The sequence below is a fragment of the Lepidochelys olivacea genome, assembly GCF_965140295.1.
Source record: "Lepidochelys olivacea isolate rLepOli2 genome assembly, chromosome: 6".
Taxonomy (NCBI): Eukaryota; Metazoa; Chordata; order Testudines; family Cheloniidae; genus Lepidochelys; species Lepidochelys olivacea.
In genome coordinates, this window is record NC_140416.1 from 75,011,652 (window position 1) to 75,031,332 (window position 19,681).

At 43.4% G+C, this 19,681-nt stretch overlaps 1 protein-coding gene across 2 annotated transcripts in view; it reads left to right on the forward strand.

Annotated features, from left to right (window-relative positions):
- Window positions 1–19,681, forward strand: part of AQR (aquarius intron-binding spliceosomal factor) — a 106,386-nt gene that overhangs the window by 57,664 nt on the left and 29,041 nt on the right. For both annotated transcript variants that reach the window (XM_084631724.1, XM_084631723.1), the window contains exons 23-28: window positions 9,519–9,629; window positions 13,319–13,428; window positions 16,095–16,230; window positions 16,913–17,122; window positions 18,066–18,203; window positions 19,558–19,629. In XM_084631724.1, the coding sequence (XP_084487850.1) occupies window positions 9,519–9,629; window positions 13,319–13,428; window positions 16,095–16,230; window positions 16,913–17,122; window positions 18,066–18,203; window positions 19,558–19,629 (777 nt within the window). The remainder of the gene's footprint in view (window positions 1–9,518; window positions 9,630–13,318; window positions 13,429–16,094; window positions 16,231–16,912; window positions 17,123–18,065; window positions 18,204–19,557; window positions 19,630–19,681) is intronic.

A 19,681-nucleotide genomic window follows, 5' to 3' on the forward strand; every position in this document is an offset into this window, starting at 1 on the left:
ATTCGAGGTGTGTGCATGCCCATATGCACAGTCGCTGGAGTATTTAGTCTTAGCTATATCAGTAGGGTCAGCAGTGGCGCCCCCTGGAGTACCACGCTCATGTGTCAGTATATCAGGCGCCCTCTCAGTTCCTTCTTACTGCCCGTGGTGGTTAGTTGGAGTGCTTTTCCTTGCATAGCCATAGTTTTTCATCTTTACTGACTTTGAGCCTTAAGGCCTTGTAAATAGTTTGTTTATAGTAGTTAGTTTTAAGTAGTTAAGTGTAGTTAGAAGTTTAGTCCCAGGTGGGGCATGCCCCACTTTCCCGTGTTTAAGCCCTGTGTGGACTGTAACAGGCCTATGCCTATAAGTGACCCCCATAGCAGCTGCTTCAAGTGTTTGGGGGAATCACATGTGAGACATAAGTGCTGTATTTGTAAAAACTTTCGGCCCCGCATGCAGAAAGAGCGAGTTATTTGTTTACAGGCTCTCCTCATGGAATCCGGCGTCCGTGCTGTCCTGCCAGGACTTGCCAAGTACCATTCTATGTCGCCAGTGCCCAAAAAGAAGGCGAGAAACACAGCTTCCCAGCACCAAGCAAGAAGGGCCATAGGTGATCGGGCAAGGGACCCACTTTGGACCCATGCGTTCGTGCCTCCCCAGTCGGGGCCCTTAGCCCCCTTAAAAGGTCCACCAGCGACTGTCAGGAGTGGCATGGGACCTAAACCACTGATGTCACTAACACCTTCACAAGCTCCCACAGTGGCAAGAGAGCAGAGGTCTCCGCCTACACCGCCGATGCAGCATGTGTGGCAGGTATTGGCAAAGACTCCCCACAAGGGCAAGCCAGTCGCGAAGACCCCTCTGGGAAGTGGAGCGCCACCAATCCCCTGAGACAAAGCAGCACTCTCCACCTCCACACCATAGATAGCTGGAGTCGCAGCCCAAATCCTCTGGGATTCGCCCTCGGTCACCGCAATCGCAGTCCCTGCCATCTCAACGCGGATTGCCTAGAGAGGGAGATTGGTCTCCATACTACTGGTACTGTTCGACCTCCTGCCAGTCATCCTCTCGGTGTAGGTCCTGGTCGCCTACCCCGTGGGAGCGCTCTCCATCATGTCTCCAGTCCCCCAGCACTGGTCCCCTCGATACCGGCACTGATCTCCTCCTTACGTGGGGATGTCAGAATCCCCAACAGGGGCAATTTACCTGTTTCACTCCAGGCAGTGTAAGGAATAAATCCACAGGAACTCGGCAGTTCTGTCTGATGAAAGAATAATGTAAGTAAGCATGCTCTTGTCTAACACTGCATTTTATTAGATTTAAGCACACACACAGACATAAGCAATAGGTTTAAAACATCCCAGATGTTTACTTATATTCTGAGATGGTACTGAGTAATCAATGACAGGTCAGTGTTGGCCAAACACCTTCCTGCCACGGAGTAAAAATGTCAGGAAAACATCTCTCCCAGGATGGCTCCCAAGGACTGCTCCCAAATACACTCTATTAGCTAAGTTTTTTATAATTAATTTCTACAAAACACATAGGTCATAATGACCCATCGTAAATCATCACTTTTCCTAACTTTCAATAAACTTTTACTATCAGAGGCGTCTAGATGCATGGCTGTCCATCCACATCTCTTCTTTCACTCTGTTTACTTTTTCTTCCCCTCCTCCCATAGTGATTAGCAAAACTGCCAGTAGTTATGACCTTGTTTCTGAAAGCCTGTCTCCAAATTAACCATTAACTATGTGGTGTTCTATTTCATTAATTCATAGTGGCTGAGTGCACATAATATGGTTGCAATTAACTTGATCACATTCTGGGTTATATACGCCCCTCAAATCCAGGGCAACAGCCGCACTCTGGGTACTGGTCTCCAGCAACAGTCAGCAGGCAGACTCCGGCATCGACTGACCCACCCTGGTCACTGGAAGGGGATTCCTCTGGCATGGAAGTGCAGTTCAGCCCCTTGCCTAGACTCCACCGGTATGAATGGGCACGCGAGGCTGCGTCGACATTGACGGCGCTGCCTTGGCAGCACAGCCAGTGGCCAGCACAGTGACCTTATTGGAGTGCAGGAGGGGTGCCGGTCATGGCAGTGCCCCCTTTGCACCATTCATCTGCTGCTGCCTCGACGCAAGAGTTGGCAGCACCAACGATACCAGGCTTGGTGCATGAGGCGTGCTCGTAGGTCAAGGTAGAGGAAACTGCACCCATCCGTAAGCCTCCCTCCCCCTGTGGTACAGTCGTCATCTTCATCCCCAGACAAGGCGGTTGCAGGACCCTCGAGAGCTAGCCTCCAGATGATTTTAAAGTACAGCAGGCCCTACTTTGACTGGTGGCCAAGAACTTGGGCCTGGAGGTGGAGGAAATGGCCAAGCAGGGAGACACCTTTTTTAGTGTCCTGTCAGCTCTACCCCAGCCCGTGTTGCACTACCAGTGTATGACGGTGTCCTCAAAATTACCAAGGCCCTCTGGCAAATTCCTTCATCCGTCCCTCCCACCTCTAAAAGGGCTGAAAAGAAATACTTTGTCCCAACCAAAGGGTTTGAGTACCTTTACAACCACCCTCCCCCAGGCTCGCTGGTAGTCTCTGCGGACAATGAAAAAGATAAACTAGGGCATACCAGCTCGACTTCCAAAAATAAAGCAGCCAAAAGATTGGAGCTGTTTGGGAGGAAAATTTTATTCTACTGCAAGCTTACAATCCTGGGTGGCAAGCCATCAGGCACTCCTAGAGGGATATAATTTCAATTTATGGGACTCCCTCCATAAATTCAAGGAGTCCCTCCTGCAGGGTTTGGCCCAGGGTGCGAGATTGCATGGGTTAAGACACTGAGGCCACCCTTTGCTTGTTGGGCATGCATATGCCTCAGTCTGCAAGAAAGCAGTTCCGGCCGCCAAGACCTTGGCAGCCTCGTCCAGAGTCTGCAAGGAGAAGGGACAGGGATGTTAGTTTCATCCACCACTGCCCTTCCTCTTACCGCACACTTGCGCAGCCAGGTCCGGCAAAGCACCCCGGGGGCCAAAAGCGCTCGTTTTGAGGGTGTGGTTAAGAGCGACGCCCCAATCACCTCCCAGGATCCAGCTTGTTCTTTCCTCAACTGTCTTCATCCCTACCATTCAGCCTGCTCACTGGTCACCTCTGACCGCTGGAGATAGTGGCTCAAGGCTACACCCTGCAGTTTTTGCTGCCCTCCCTTGTTCCCTCCACCCTCTTTCCTGTCCCTCTTCAGGGACCCTTCTTATGAGCAAGTCCTCATTCAAGAGGTTGAGAATCTTCTGGACATGGGGGCGGTGGAGGAGGTCTCTTGGGACATGACAAGAAATGGATTCTAGTCCTGTTATTTCCTAATCCCGAAAGCAAAAGAGGGCCTAAGACCTATTCTGGACCTGCAATGCCTCAACAAGTCTCTCAGGAAGTTGAATTTTCGCATGGTCTCCCTGGTCTCCATCATCCACTCCCTGGATCTGGGAGACTTGTACTCTGTCCTGGACTTGAAGGACGCCTATTTCCATATTTCCATATTCTAAGGTCACAGATGTTTGCTCCGTTTCATAATGGGCCTGCCAGGTTTTCTTGCCCCACCTGAAGGGCAAGGTGGTGCAGGTCCTCATGGACAAAACTGCTTTAATGTATTACATCAAGAGGCAGGGTGGAGCGACTTCGTTGGCCCTTTGCCAAGAAGCTCTCCGCCATTGGGACTTCTGTGTGTGGCATGCCATTCATCTGGTAGCCGTGCACCTGCTCGGGACCAGGAATGTGTTAGCAGGTCGCCTCAGCAGGACCTTCTCGTCTCGCCACGAATGGTCACTTCATCTGGAGGCGGTCAGTATCATCTTCCAAAAGTGGGGAACTTGATCGCGTCCCGTCAGGACAGGAAATGCCACGTGTTCTGTTCACTCTGGGAGATGGACAGTGGTTCCTTGTCAGATGCTTTCCTTCTTCCATGGTCGGGGGCCCTGATGTATGCCTTCCTGCCAGTGCTGTTGATCCACAGAGTCCTCATGACTCAAACAGGACAGGGCGAAGGTTATCCTGATAGCTCCCGAGTGGCCTTGCCAACACTGGTTTGGCATGCTGCTGGACCTTTTGGTAACCGCTCCGCTGCGGCTACCTCTCTGGCTGGACCTGCTGTCCCAAGACACGTCAGTCTCATGCACCCAAACCTCCACCAGAATGACTTACTTGGCCAAGTGGCAAAGGTTCATGTGCTGGGCTTCAGAACAACGGATCCGGGCTGAGCAGGCCTCACTGAAGATCCTGGATTATGTTCTGCACCTCAAACTTCAGGGCTTGTCCCTGTCATCGATCAGGGTCCACCTGGCTGCTATTTCAGCTTTCCACCCCCTGTTCCAAGGCAGGTTGGTCTTTTCTCACAACATGACAGCCCGGTTCTTGAAAAATCTGGACCGGTTATATCCTCACGTCCAGTATCCTGTCCCTCCTTTGGATTTGAATCTCGTACTGTCAAGGCTCATGAGGCCTCCCTTCGAACCTCTTCTTCTCTCCCGGAGGGTTTCTTTCCTGGTTGCGGTTACGTCTGCCTGCAGGGTGTCTGAGATCAGGGCACTTACTTCAGAACCGCCCTATACAGTATTCTACAAAGATAAGGTCCAGTTGTGGCTGCACCTGGCGTTCCTGTCCAAGGTAGCTTCTCAGTTTCATAGCGACCAGGACATATACTTACTGGTCGTCTTCCCGAAGCCCCATAAATCCGAAGAGGAATTTGCAGTTTGCAAGCCCTGGACGTCAGGAGGGCGCAGGCCTTCTATATCCACAGGACAAAGCCGTTTCTCAAGTCAATGCAGCTGTTGGTTGCGGTGGCAGACAAGATGAAAGGTTGCCCAGTGTCTGCTCAAAGGATTTCATCCTGGCTCACAACCTGCATCCAATACTGCTATGAACTGGTGAATTGCCTCCACCGGTGATAGTCAAGGCACACTCAACTAGAGCACAAGTGTCATTAGCGGCCTTCTTGGCTCAGGTGCCGGTCCAAGAGATCTGTAGAGCTGCTAACTGGTCGTCTGTCCACACGTTTATGTCCCATTATGCATGTACCCAGCAGGCGCAGGATGATACTGGCTTCGGCAGAGCAGTGTTGCAAACTGCAAGACTGTGAACTCCAAGCCCATCTCCATTGGCACTGCTTGCAAGTAACCTAGAATGGAATAGACACGAGGAAGCATTCGAAGAAATACCAGTTACCTGCCTTTTCGTAACTTGTTCTTTGAGACATATTGCTCATGTCCATTCCGTTCTAGGTGTGTGCACGTGCACGGTCGTTGGAGATTTTTGACTTAGCTGGATCCATTGGGTCAGCAGTGGTTCCCCCTTGAGTGCCGCGCTCAAGCGTCAGTATATCAGTTGCTGCCGGCCCTACTGACACATGAGCGCAGCACTCAAGGGGGCACCACTGCTGACCCTATGGAGATTTTTTGCCTTAGCAGTATCCGGGGACCATGCACGTGGGCGCGCGCACACACCTAGAATGGAATGGGCATGAACAGTCACAAAAAGGTAGGTAACCGTTTTTTCTTTGAGCAATGGTCCCCATGTGTATTCCATACATGCCCACCATGTGCCTTCCCCTGTGTATAGGGCGAGTCGGCCACTGGAACTGGTATATCATAAAATCCATAACCCTCTTGGCAGCATACCTAACAGGTGCAGAACTCCGTAGCAAGTCAATCTCAACAGATATTTTTCCACACACCATGAATGGGAGATGAATGGTTCTGTTCTGAATGATATCCTCACTCAGTGGGGAACACCATCTTGGGATCTCTTTGCCTCGCAGGAGAACAAGAAACTACCTCTGTACTACTCCAGAGCAGCTCTGGGCCACAGCTTTAAGGGTGATTGATGCCCTGCTACTATCCTGGATGGACTATCTCAGATATGCCTTCCCTCCCATTCCGCTAATACCACAAGTCCTGCAAAAGATCCATCATGACGTGGCTCAGGTCATCTTCGTCACACTCAACTGACTGAGACAGTTCTGTTCTTTGATCGCCTGAGGATTTCAACCCATCAACATCTGATCATTTTCAGATCTGCTGACACAACGCAATGATACAATCCTGCACACCAACCCAGGACCTTTTCAGCTTAAGGCCTGGTATTTGGATGGGCATCTGACATAGAGTGCTCATGTTCAGTGGTGGTTCAATCCAGTGTCAACCAAAGCAGGCAAGATTCTACTGGGAGATGTCTGGCCAAATGGAAGTGTTTCTCCTTTTGGTCACGTCGATGCCGGTTAGTTCCATAGTCTACTGGGATTCCTTGTGTTCTAGACTATCTATCTACCCATAAGACATTGGGCCTTTGTCAGTTCCTGGTGGGTCCATTTTTCATCCTCCAATTGAGGACCATACTATCTTTATCCGTCCTACGATGACTTGATTCTCAAAGGGACTTATTAGAACTTTCCCACTAGAGGTGAAACCAACACCTCAGTGGGATCTGTATTGTCCTTTCAGTTCTCACCAAATCTCCCTTCGAACCATTAGTCACATGTTCTATGTCCTATCTCTCAATGAAAGTGGGGTTCACCATCACATCAGCCAGGAGGGTGAGCGAGCTGGGAGCACTCACGGCAGATCTGCCGTGAACCATCACCATCGTAAAGAACAGGTCTCTCTTCTCCTCTACCCAGAATTTATCCCTAAAGTAATTTCAGAGTTTCACATGAATCAAACCATCTACTTATTGCTATTTTTTCCAAAACCTATAATTGGAGGTTGTTCGATGTGCGTGGTCCCTGACTAGTCCATTACCTGCCCTCCGTCCCCTTTCCTGCAGATCATAATCAGATTTGTTGTGAGAAAAGGAACTGGAGATGCATCAATCACTGCCTTTTATTCTCTTGGTTTGGAGCATGAGGAGAACTGTGCCCGTGCAGACCAGCAGATACTACTTACTAAAAATCTCTGGATTCAGGTGCATGGTGCCTTTCTATGGAATACAGATAGGGACCTTACATCTTGAAGAATCTCCAGTTACAGTTAAGTTCATTTTTATGGACTGATACTGCAGTCCTTACTCATGTGAGTAGGCCCATTGAAATCAGTGTGACTACTCAGCTGAGTAAAGGCTGTAGGATTGGTTAACAACATAGTTTGCACTAAGATGAATGACTACCCTGAGAATGGTGATAAATAAATGGCTTATAGTTATACTATATCTGCTGTTCCTGAGGGGTTCTTTTAAAATGAAAGAGAGTTTTTGGGCGACAGTAAAATTCACTAGTGATAAGTGATTAAAAATTGCTTAGTTAATAATGCTTTTTCTGGAACAAGCCCATTGATTTGAACTGCTGGCTTTTTAATAATTATAGCGTTTGGCTAAGAATACACACATTTGTGTATGGGAGTCTCCTTTCATACCAATATTCCTTACTTGTCAGCTGGAAAGATGACTAGTAAATTAAAATCTTTATTTCCATTTTGTAATATATAATCAACACATAAAATACTAGGGGGGAAAACTCTAGGTGATGTAGCTCTTTGTTTTAATCTTGTTTTTTAATCTAGTATTATGTGCTGTTAATTAATATAATTTAATCTTTGATGAATCAGTAAGAATAACTTTTCCAGTATAAGCACAATGTATTATGAAGTACCATCTGCATATTTTTATTGGAAAGCTTTTAGGGATAAATTGTAGTACCTGACAGTGTTTAGTTCCCGCAATCCATAAAGAAAAAATAACTACTGAGAGAAATCACGTAAATTTTTGGCTGTATTTTGCTAATCACTTATTTTCAGTTTAAAAATATCTTCTCTGATTTCAGAGAGCATTCTCTTAGACATAATGGGAAAAATTACACTTAAAACGAGCATTTCGTAAATGACAGACCTGTGTGTGTGGACAGGTGTGTGTGTGTGTGTGGCCTGTGTGTGTGGACAGGTGTGTGTGTGTGTGTGTGTGGGCAGCTGTTTGAGCCTCTTTCCAGTTCATTGTACAGTGTGACCCCATATTTTCATTCCAGTTACGATAAATAAAATGAACCGCTGTAGAGTATATTGTGCTTATTTATGGTAATGAGGTGTGATACTGTTGTCCTAACATGAGGAGTCCACATTACATGTCCATAGGACTGCTTGTCTGAAGGAGGCAAGTAGGACTTGGCCCATATTGGTTGAAATGTCATATGTAGGTTCTTGTGACATTTGAATCAGATGTGTGCTGTATTTCTTAACTCTCCAAAATACTACAATTTGAGATTGTCCATAATATTTAGAAACCTTGCTCAAGTTGTATTTTTGCTCATAATTAAAATCTTAGGTGTAGAGAAAGTTAGTTTGCTTCAGTATATAGGGGTGGCTCCAGGATGCAAATGTGAGGTGCTCAGTCTCCAAAGTAGATCTGAGTTTAACCATAGAACTCCTCCAGAGTATTCTTCACATTAGCTCCCTCAGGTTCAAGGATAGCATTTGGCAGCTCTACTGAGTTTGGGTATGTAAAGTAAATTAAAATATATTTCTGATAGACGTGAATATAAGAACCGGGGTAGACAGAGACAGATGGTTTAACTGCTTTTAAATCCATATGTTTCAAAAAGCGGTGATATTAAGGATAATGCAGCTACATCAATGGTAACTATATCACGTGAATAAAGTGAAAATACTGTATTTATAATCCTAAATAGGCAGCGTGGAGTGAAATATGATGTCTGAATTTCAAAGCCAAACTCTTAATATGAAGAATTATAACTGAGATGCAGCGTTATAATGTATTTATTATGTTAAATTCTGTGCAGTTTCTTATAAATGTATTAATCTCAGATATATTGATAATATCACCAGGGACAGTCTTAGATTTTGCAGGGACCTTTTGTAAATTAAAAGGGCAGGCCTCCTCAAGCTAGTGTCCAAACTATGAATCTGTCCCACTCCTCCTTTCTTATCCATAATACTTAAGCCTCTGCTCTTTCTTGTCTTTCTGTATTGTCCCATGTCCGAGGTTCCCCAGCCGCTTGTGACCACCCTACATGTATGAGGAAGTGTCAGTGACAGCCAGTGCTTAATTTGTAATGAAAGAGGTGCCGGGGCGCAAGCAATTTTTTAACACTTATAACTGATGCAGCAGGCACAGTGGTGCTGGAGCAATTAACTGCCAACCCTAAGCCCTGGCACAAAGTAAGCAGTGGTCAGAGCCTACTGGTTTCAGATTGCACAGCGTGGAATCAGAGACAGCAGTTTGTCTGTATGATCAGGTATATTCCCATTGCACAGGACTCTGCATTTGCACATGGCTAAATTTTTCACTGTATCTCGTTGTATTTATATCTGTAGTCCACAGAAACAAGTTACAAATTACACACAATTGACAATGAATGGGGCAATTTAGAGTAGAATTTTGGTCATCAGCTTCCTAAGTCAGTACTTTGTCAAAATAAAGATACTTCCTGGCAAGCCATCTTGTTCTACCCAACTCATAATAACGTCGTTTTCTTCCAACTGGATAGTTGTCATATGTTACAGATTACTGCACATCTATACTTTGTTCTTTTTTCATTTTGTAGGTAGTGGGCCCACCTGGTACAGGTAAAACTGATGTGGCTGTGCAGATAATATCCAATCTCTATCATAATTTCCCAGAACAGAGAACCCTGATAGTTACACATTCCAACCAGGTAAATGAACAACTTCTGTGTGACCCTTTCTTGTACTGCTCTATTTTATGTGGCTTCAATAGTACAGTTATTTCCATTGATATGGACTTGAACAAGTTTGTATGGAGTCTTAGACAAAAACAGATTTGGAAGTTACGATGAAATCAAAATTTAAAACGTTCTGAAGTATGTTATCAGATGCATTTTCTGTTTAGGACATTTAAGCGATTAGGGTGGAAATCAAAAAAGTTACATATTGTTCTCCTATTAAATGTATGGGACTTTTCTGCTTCTGCTATATCTGAAATACCTATTATAGCCCCAGTCGCCCTATCTGGACTACAGAATAACATCTCAATTTTACACTTACCTCTGAACTACCATCCCAGTCCAACTTCTTTTGACAAGCCAGATACTATGGGCTTTCAGATATCAGGCAGGTTGCACTAGTGTAGGGTGTCCAGATGTCCCATTTTTATAGGGACAGTCCCGTTTTGGGGACTTTCTTATATAGGTGCCTATTACCCCCCACCCCCTGTCCTGTTTTTTCCACAGTTGCTATCTGGTCACCCTACACTAGTGTTACTAAATTAATATAAAATTCATCTAGGTATACCAATGCAAACCCAAATATAGACACACTTAAATCAGTTTAATCCTTATTTAAGTCAATTTAGGTGAATTTGTGCAAAGCTAAACTCACTTAAGTGTGTGTATATTAAGGTTTGCACTGTGGGACTAGATCGGGGTCGGCAACCTATGGCACGCGTGCCAAAGACGGCACGCAAACCGATTTTTAATGGCACCCTGCTGCCTGCCGGGTCCCAGGCACCAGCCCCCGCTCAGCCCACTGCCAAACCCAGGCCGGGACCCCAGCAGGCAGCAGCGTGCCATTAAAAATCCTGCCTGCCCCAGCCCGCTCTTCTCCTCCCCACAACTGCTCCGGGGAGAAGAGGTGGGGACAGGGCCTTGGGGAAGGGGGGTGGACGTAGGGCATATTCCCTCCAGCGCTCGCTGTGAGCCACTCTGGGCAGGGGGCTGGGAGCACCCCCACGACCCTAGCCCACACCCCTAGCCCTCTGCCCTGACCCCTGCACCCCCCATGACCCCATCCCTCTGCCCTGATTCCTGCACCCTCCTCACAACCCCCCCAAACCCCTTGCCCTGACCCCTGCATCCCCTCACACACCCCAGCCATCTGCCCTGACCCCTGCACCCCCCCACAACCCCAGCCTTCACTGCAGCACCATGCCCTGACACCTGTGCTGTCCTCACCCCCACACCCAGCCCTCTGCCCTGATCCAGCACCCCTGACACACCCCAGCCTCCTGCCCTGACCCCTGCACCCTCCCACAACCCCAGCCTTCACTCCAGCACCCCCCACACAAACCCAGCCTCCCCATGCCCTGACTCTTCCACTCCCCACATTCTCACCCCCACCCTGAGCACCAAACGGGAGCTCAAGCACCCTCCCCGCCACATTCCTACCTGCCTCCCTCGCACCAAATGGGAGCTGCCCAGATAAGCACTCCACACCCAAACCTCCTGCCCCAACCCTGAGCCTTCTCCCTCATTCTAGCTCCTGGCCAGACCCTACACCCCAACCCCCAGCCTGCTCCTTCAACCCCAGACCTGTGCTCAGTGCACTCCCACCCACAGCTCAGTGCAGAGAGAGAGGAAGAGAATGGGCTAGAACCAGGGAGAATGTAGGTACCCACTCTATGTGAGCACAGCCAGGATCCCAAACCAGCAGCGGGCTGAGCAGGGCTGGCAGCCGGGACCTTGGCTGGCAGGAGCCGGTGGACGGAGCCCCAGACCGGCAGCTGGCTGAGCGGCTCAGCCCACTGCCGGTCTGGGGTCTCGGCCGCTGGCCCCACTCAGCCTGCTGCCAGTCTGGGGTTCTGGCTGCCAGCCCCATGCCTGCCGGGATCCCGGCCGTAGGCCCCGCTCAGCCTGCTGCCGGCCTAGGTGAACAGAACCCCAGGCTGAGCGGGCCAGCGGCATAAGATCAGCATTTTAATTTAATTTTAAATGAAGCTTCTTAAACATTTTGAGAACCTTGTTTACTTTACATATGACAATAGTTTATTTATATAATATATAGACTTATAGAGAGAGATCTCTAAAAAACGTTAAAATGTATTATTGGCACGCGAAACCTTAAATTAAAGTGAACAAATAAAGACTCGGCACACCACTTCTGAAAGGTTGCCAACCCCTGGACTAGATCAGTTTAGTTACACACATGCAACTTTTTTGATAGAATCCAGGCTTATAATGCTTGTGTCTTGTCTTCAACATACAGAGCAGACGCAACACCTCCCTACATCCACCGTCTCATCACAGCCATAGAGACCTAATTACCTTTCCTATCGTTATTTAGTCAAGAAATCTAGTTGTCTCCCTTATCTGTTCATCTTCCAGATGTGATCAGGAAAACCTACCACTATAGCAGTCCAGAGATGCACCTTTAACTCATCCACCGTGCATGTGTGTGTGTCTGTCTGTCTGTCTATATATATATATAGAGAGAGAGAGAGAGTTATTGATCACTGGCCATAGACTACACCATACACCCTTGCATTTCTTACCATTTTTTTAGTCAGAAAGTGTCCTTAGGCCCTGTTTAGCAGCCTCCTCTCACTTCAGGCAGTATAAACCTGCCAATTCTGCTTGCCCCTTTGCTCAGATCAGTCATTAGGCCATGTAACATTATCATCATCTGGGGGAGTTCAGCCACTCTTAGTACAAAACTCCCAACCTCTCTAAGTAACTTTCTCCACATCCCACCTCACTCCTCTACTGGCATTCTAATTGGCGCAGCAAGAGAGCAACCACTTCTGTATCTTCCACCAAAACAAATGTGAGCAGTCATGCAGTTGACGTACAGCTCTCCCCACCCTTCTGTTAATTGGCTACAATCTGGAATAGTGGTATCCAGGCTGTGCTGGTACAGTGGCTTCTGTCTGAGTCTGAAGCAGTCTTGCTTTTGATGAAGCAAAGGGTGATGGGAGAGGTAATCCTTAGGGAGTTCATTACCTGCATTTTGGCTAGTGTTTGCAAACTTCTATACACAAGGATTCCTTTTAGTCATCAGTGAAATGAAGTCATACCTGAGGTGAAAGCCTATAAGCAGCACTACTCCATAACTGTTTAAGACAGAATGTGAAGTATATCCTATCCAGTTAAAACTACAGGGGAATTTTAGGACGGCAGAATTGAATTATGCAATTGTAACGTAGCCAGGACATTTGCCAGGATTAGATAAAGCTTTTCTGGATTATTTGATACAATTCATGTACAATAAATGGTAAATGGACAAAATTTGGTTTGGGTGTAATTTCTTCATGACTTGTTGCTTTCTTAGCAAAAAATAATTGGATGCTAAGAAGTCTAGTACTTGAAACCATTTTGTAAATGGATAGCCAGTATTTTTAAGCAGAGCCTTGAAGTAGAGGTGAATGCTGTTTTGTTTTGTTTAACTGTGTATCTATAGCATATAAAGGCAGCAGTATCAGTAGACTGACTTCTTTCCCTCCCCAAGATTAAGAGCTCTAATTTAGGTGCTGCCTTCATGTTTGCTTTGGTTCCAGTTCTTACCAAATTAGGCATCCTTTACTAGCATGCTCAATAGTAAATCTTCAGTTTTCCCTGCAAGAGCCTCTGAACGTCTAAAAACTGCCTTTTCCCCTGTTCTTGTCAATCTCTAGGCCTTGAACCAGCTGTTTGAGAAAATCATGGCATTAGACATTGATGAGCGCCACCTCCTGCGTCTCGGTCATGGAGAGGAGGAATTGGAGACAGAGAAAGATTTCAGCAGGTGAGCTGATGGGTAAGAGGAAGGTGCTAATGATAAGCTAATTTGTGTAAACATGGCAAGTGGTATGTTTAAACTCCTACTTTCATTGGTAATAAACAGTGGGCAGTTTGCTTAGACTCATGCTTCCTTTCCCATAAAATTATGTCCTAACTTAGTATTACTACAACTGTAACTTAGGTTATGTCTGCACTGCAGTTACACATCTTTGACTGGTCCATGTCAGCTAACTTGGGCTTGCAGGGCTTGGGCTCTAGGATCTGTGAGGTGGGATGGTCCCAGAGCCCAAACGTCTACATTGCAGCTAAACAGCCCCTTAGCCCTAGCCCAAGCCCAAGCCCAGGCCAGTTGTGGGTTTTTAGTTACAGTGTAGACATACCCTTAGAGCCCTGAATATAGGGCTTTTATTTTCAGTATAGCTTAAGTTAGCCAATTCTTTTTTTTTCCAGTTTTGTAGCTAATTCAGTTAAACTGTACTTTTCTATTTTTATACATATCAAGGCAATTGTGTATTCACCTATCTTCATCTAGATGTTTGAACTTGTAAATATATTTTAAGCATGTACACATTTTATGGAGTTTTTGTTTAATGAAATGCAAATTGAAGGCTAAAATAATGCACTCTTTGCAATTTCAAATCTCTTTGCAGCTATTCATGTTTTTGATTTGCAATATGCTGAATATTGCATATTATAGAATGGCTGAAATTTTAAACTCAGATCCCTTCTGCTTGTAATTATTTTACAGAATTGCTTGCAATTTTTAAAGCATTTTTTAACATCCACTGAAACTAAAGGGCTTATACTGTAATGGTAAGTAATACATTTTGAAGAATGTGTCCGTGATTAACAATTATACATATTTCATAAAGTTTTCCGTTCTTCATCTTAACTTTTGTACAGATGTAGGCCCTGTTCTTGTAAATATTCACGTGCTTAATTTTACATGTGTGAGTAATCCCAGTGACTTCACGGGGGCTACACATGCTAGTAAATGTTTGTAGAATCAGAGGCTTGCATTGGAAAATAATTGAACTGAACAAGTACTGAATTATTTTGACAATATATTGATTTACCTCACCCAACTTGTGTTTCTCATATCCGGAGACCAACATGGCTACATTAACACTTCAAACAAATATTAACACCCAGTTATTTACACAATGCATTAACATTTCCCCCTACAAAATGATCCAAGACTGTTGACCTTCAGGTCTTTCTACAAAGCTACAGCTCTATGCCTAGGCTTTTGTGGGAGAAAACAGTATGCTGAGTAATGCTGTTTGGGGCAGGAGAGAGGGATTTGGGGTGGTTACTTTCTGGTGTTTTGGTTGTTTCTGGGTTTATTCTTCATACCAGTACCATTTGTCTTTTTAACATATGAAAGGTGGTTATAGCCCCGTGTGAATGCTATTTACATATTAATTAAACAAAACTAGACACATGAATTGTGACATGAATTGTGATGAATCAGAACATTTTTCTTTTTTAGTGAGAAATCTGGTTGTGGCCACTTGTAACTCTGTAGGCTGGATTTTGTATTTAACACTCCAGAAAGCATATTTGATTATGGCTACTGGAAAAGTAATTTCGTTGCTTCAGTTATAAAAGAATGCTCTTTTCAGTTCTGTAACTTACGGTATTCAAATTTCCAGCTTTAGCTACCCTGTTTTTTTGATAAAATAGAAATAATCATGAGTCCTAGGAGGTTGCATTTTTAGTCATTATGAGAAAAACTTGCTTTTATAAATGTTTTGTTAGGAGTTTCTGTTGTCTTTCAAAATTAGCCTTTTCTCACATTCAGAAATAATCTTTTAAAAGCACACGTATAGAAAACTCATTAAGTTCAGTAACACATTTTTGTTTTGCCCTTTAGGGGGTGTTGTAATATAACTGGGTGGGAGGGGAAAGAGTTTAAAATAGTGTCACATACTATTGCCACACCTGATTTCCTATGCCATTTGTTATGGTTTTAGTCACATTTTCTCATTTTGTTTAATTTTTTTTTCTCCCATTGTTGTGTGAAAGACTTAAACTGGGAAAACTGACTGTGCAAAGGAAAGAATTCTGGGTTTGAATTGGGTAAAATGAACACTTTGAGCACAGACAGCAGATATCACCCTTACCCCCGCCCGTGGGTCCAATTACCTGTCTAGGGTGCGGCCATCAGAGGATGGACACAGAGGTGCTTCTAAGAATGCTAAGCCTGCACTATGAAAGAATAACCACAGAGAGCTTTGGTGTTCACATAAGGAAGCATGTGCGAGTGAGACTCTGGAATTACTGGTGAAATTTCTAGTTCTGCCACAGACTTCCCATATGACTGTGGGCAGGTCACGGAATCTCTCTGCCTCAGTTTTCCACATGTAAAATTTGCATAATTCTTCCCTTCCTCACAGGAATATGTGAGATAACTTCATTAATGTTTGAGGCACTCTGATTCTGTGGTGAGAGGGGGCATAGAAGTATTATATAGATATATATATATAGTAACAGTTGGCAGGTAGCAGGTTTTTGTTCTGGTTTTATTGGTAACTAATAAAGGCCAGTGCTTGCTCTGTGTAGTTATTTTTGCGACATCCAAGTATGGGCATTCAGCAACATTCATTTCAGCTGAGAAAGAAACTCAGAATACATAATTCTTTGTATCACATTGCATCCCTTCTGTAGGTATGGAAGAGTTAATTATGTCCTGGGTCGAAGACTGGAGCTTCTACGGGAGGTTGGACGATTACAAGAGAGCCTGGGGGTCCCAGGAGATGTTTCTTATACTTGTGAAACAGCTGGTCACTTCTTCTTATACCAAGTAAGAGATAAAATATTTTTCCAAAGAGCAGATTTGGACCTCCCTATGTTATAAAGCACAACATGGATATTGGAGTGAATTTCTCAGAATTGAGTCTAAAGAAATGGTTTTGTTTGGTGGCTCAAAATGTAGACAGCAACTGAAGCTATAATTATAATGTTACTTGCTTGTGTTGCTATTGTTTTTAACTCTGTGCCTGATGACTCTCAAATTGAAAGGCCAGCATTCTTGCTTTTTTGTACAACTATTGGCAACATTTCTGGTCTGGATTTTCCTCTTCAGATATGACAGTCTCGGCAAGTTTCTTCATGCTGTTGATGATAGATCTCAAGGCGGTAACTTGCTTTTGCTTTTGTTAGATAACTAAATGAAGGAAAACAAAGAGTACATACAATAACTGGAAATTCACTTTACATTTGATTTTTATGGGAGAGTACAACATCAAAATAGTAATTTATCTGTTTTAGGGATAGTTTAGTCTTACTAAAGAAATGTAATTTCTCTTCTTTGGATATATTTGTAAATTATTTTTATGAAATTATGTTGAAAACCAAATATAAGCCTGTGATTTTTATGCAAATATGTACTAAATAAAAATAGGTTGTCTAAGGTTTTAAAAAAACAACAACCCTGTTGAATAGAAAAAATATATACACTATCATGACACCTTTGTTTGCTGCAGGTAATGTCTCGTTGGGAGGAGTATATTAGCAAAGTGAAAGTTAAAGGTGGCAAGCTTCCTGATGTTGCAGATGTCTCTAGTTTCTTCCCTTTTCATCAGTATTTTGCAAATGCCCCTCAACCAATTTTTAAAGGCAAATCTTATGAAGAGGACATGGAAATTGCTGAAGGGTGTTTCAGACACATTAAGAAAATATTCACTCAACTTGAGGTAAGATTTGTAAAATTTCATTTTACTGGAAATTTTGGAAATATTTATTTGAGGAGGCATTTTTTTAAACCAGATAGTATAAAAGAAAATCTAGACCATTGGTTCTCAACCAGGGGTATGCATACTTCTGGGGTACGCAGAGGTCTTCCAGGGGGTACGTCAGCTCCTCTAAATATTTGACTAGCTTTATAACAGGCTTCATAAAAGGCACTAACAAAGTCAGTACAAACTAAAATTTCATACAACGACTTTTTTATACTGCTGTATATACTATACATTGAAATGTAAGTACAATATTTATATTCAAATTGATTTATTTCATAATTACATGGTAAAAATGAGAAAGTAAGCAAATTTTTTAATAATAGTTTGCTGTGACACTTATATTTTTGTGTCTGATTTTGTAAGCAGGTAGTTTTTAAATGAGGTGAAACTTGGGGATACGCAAGACAAATCAGACTTCTGAAAGTGGCACAATAGTTTAGAACGTTAGTCACTGATCTAGGCAGTGTATTTAGTGGCTTTAAAACTATATGAGCCTAATTTTCTAATCTCTAAATTTGATCCTGTGATCAATAAAAACAGTGCCCAAAAAAGAGAGAACAGTTGAAAGCAAGTTGTTTCTAAAAATGTATGTGTCCTCAGATTATCAGGCAATTTTGTTTGTGTGTAAGTTTAAATTTGCAGGCACAAATAGGTGTTCCAGTTTTTTGTGGGTATATTTTTATAGGTCCTTGTGAAATTTTGTTTATATTTCACAGCTATGTTTTGTTACAGCTAAGAAATTAATCAGACATGAAATTGTTGTAGACTAGTACTTTTTACTTATATTTTTTTGGGTTAAGAATGGAAGGAGTAAAGTCAGATAGCTTTTGAGTGCATAGTTCTGTTGTAAACAATATTTTGTATTCTCATTCTTGAGTGCTTTTTTCTCTTCCTGTAGGAATTCAGGGCATTTGAACTCCTCCGCAGTGGCCTGGATAGATCCAAATACCTCTTGGTGAAAGAAGCAAAGATCATTGCAATGACTTGTACTCATGCGGCCTTGAAACGACATGACCTGGTTGAATTAGGCTTCAAGGTAGTGATTCCACTAATGGCTAATCTAAAATATTTTCCTACATTAAACATCCTATATTGTAAACATAGACCACTACATTATGTTGACTCACTGGAATTTTTAATCTGTTAAATTACCTAGTTTTCCTTTTTTAATGAAAAATAATCAATGTAAGTACAAGTTGAGATCCGTTAAGGTATTATGAGTATTGAAAGTCATAAAGATGTTAATTTGAATATTGCTTGCATATATCAAAGAGTGTTCTTGTTGTGTATATGGTCATGACTTGTTTTCTTGCTATTTATGCATTCCATAAATGTATATCATTCTGTTTGAAGAAATTGTAAATTTCTGCAGAAGTAGACTAATATGATAAATTGTAGTGAAGTGATTGCATGCCAAGATAAAAGCAGGTGGAGAGCTGAAATAAATAAGACCTGTTAACGTGTTGCTTAGCTAAATAATGAACAATTTGAAGAAGAGGCTCATGCAGCAACACTTGCTTATTCTATTGTAGAGTGTAAATATCACTGCTGCATTTTCACTTAGGTTTGGTCAGCACACAGTTTTTATACTGTTATAGCTATTTCAGTTAGATAGAAAATAAATTATAGACCAAAATTAGTTTACTTAAAAAAAAAAGTTAGCTTGATTTTAGAGTTTGGTCCTTCTTCCAAGGCAGGCAGATCTGTTTGGAGATGTGAGTGGGCAGGTTTGTCCTCCCCACCTACAAACTAGATATGGCTATTAGGTGGGTAATGGAATGGAGCAGGATAAACAGAAGAAATGGAGTTGCTTGTCTCCCTGGTAAATCTGTCTTCAACAGCAAATCTCCCCCTCCCCGCCATCCTTCCTGCCAGTGGACTTTCAGAAGTATGAATGGAAGAAGGAGCTTAGGGCTTATTCCTGGAACAAGAAAGAAAAGGAGAAGATAAGATAGGGACCCAGTGCAAAGTAAATCAAAAACTTAATAGAACAGGATTGGTATTCAGCTTATTCTGTCAGTGATACAAGCCACACTTACCTCTGAAAAGATAGGCATAGCATTCATTTTATGCTAGAGCCTTGTTGACTGAGTACTGAGCAGCATTATAGGCTGATCCTGATAATGATAATTTTAGTCACAGAAGAATCCATGTGGACTTATTTATATAGGTTCTAATGGAGATGTGTCTTCATGTTCATGGATGCTTCTGAGACAGAAAAGAAATGTTGCTGCTCCTTTGGTACAAGTCTATGAAAAGTTAATTTCAACTGTCAGTATATGTGGTTCTGAAATAACTTCTCCCCATCAAAAATGTACTCCTGTTTCTGTTTTTATGTTTTTATTGATCAGAATATTTAATCCCCCTCCCTTCCTTCCCCTCTCTCTCAGTATGATAACATCTTAATGGAAGAGTCTGCTCAGATTCTGGAGATAGAAACCTTTATACCTCTCCTCTTGCAGGTGAGAATTTCATTGTAAAATAAATTACTTCTCTCTCAAATCTTGAACAGTA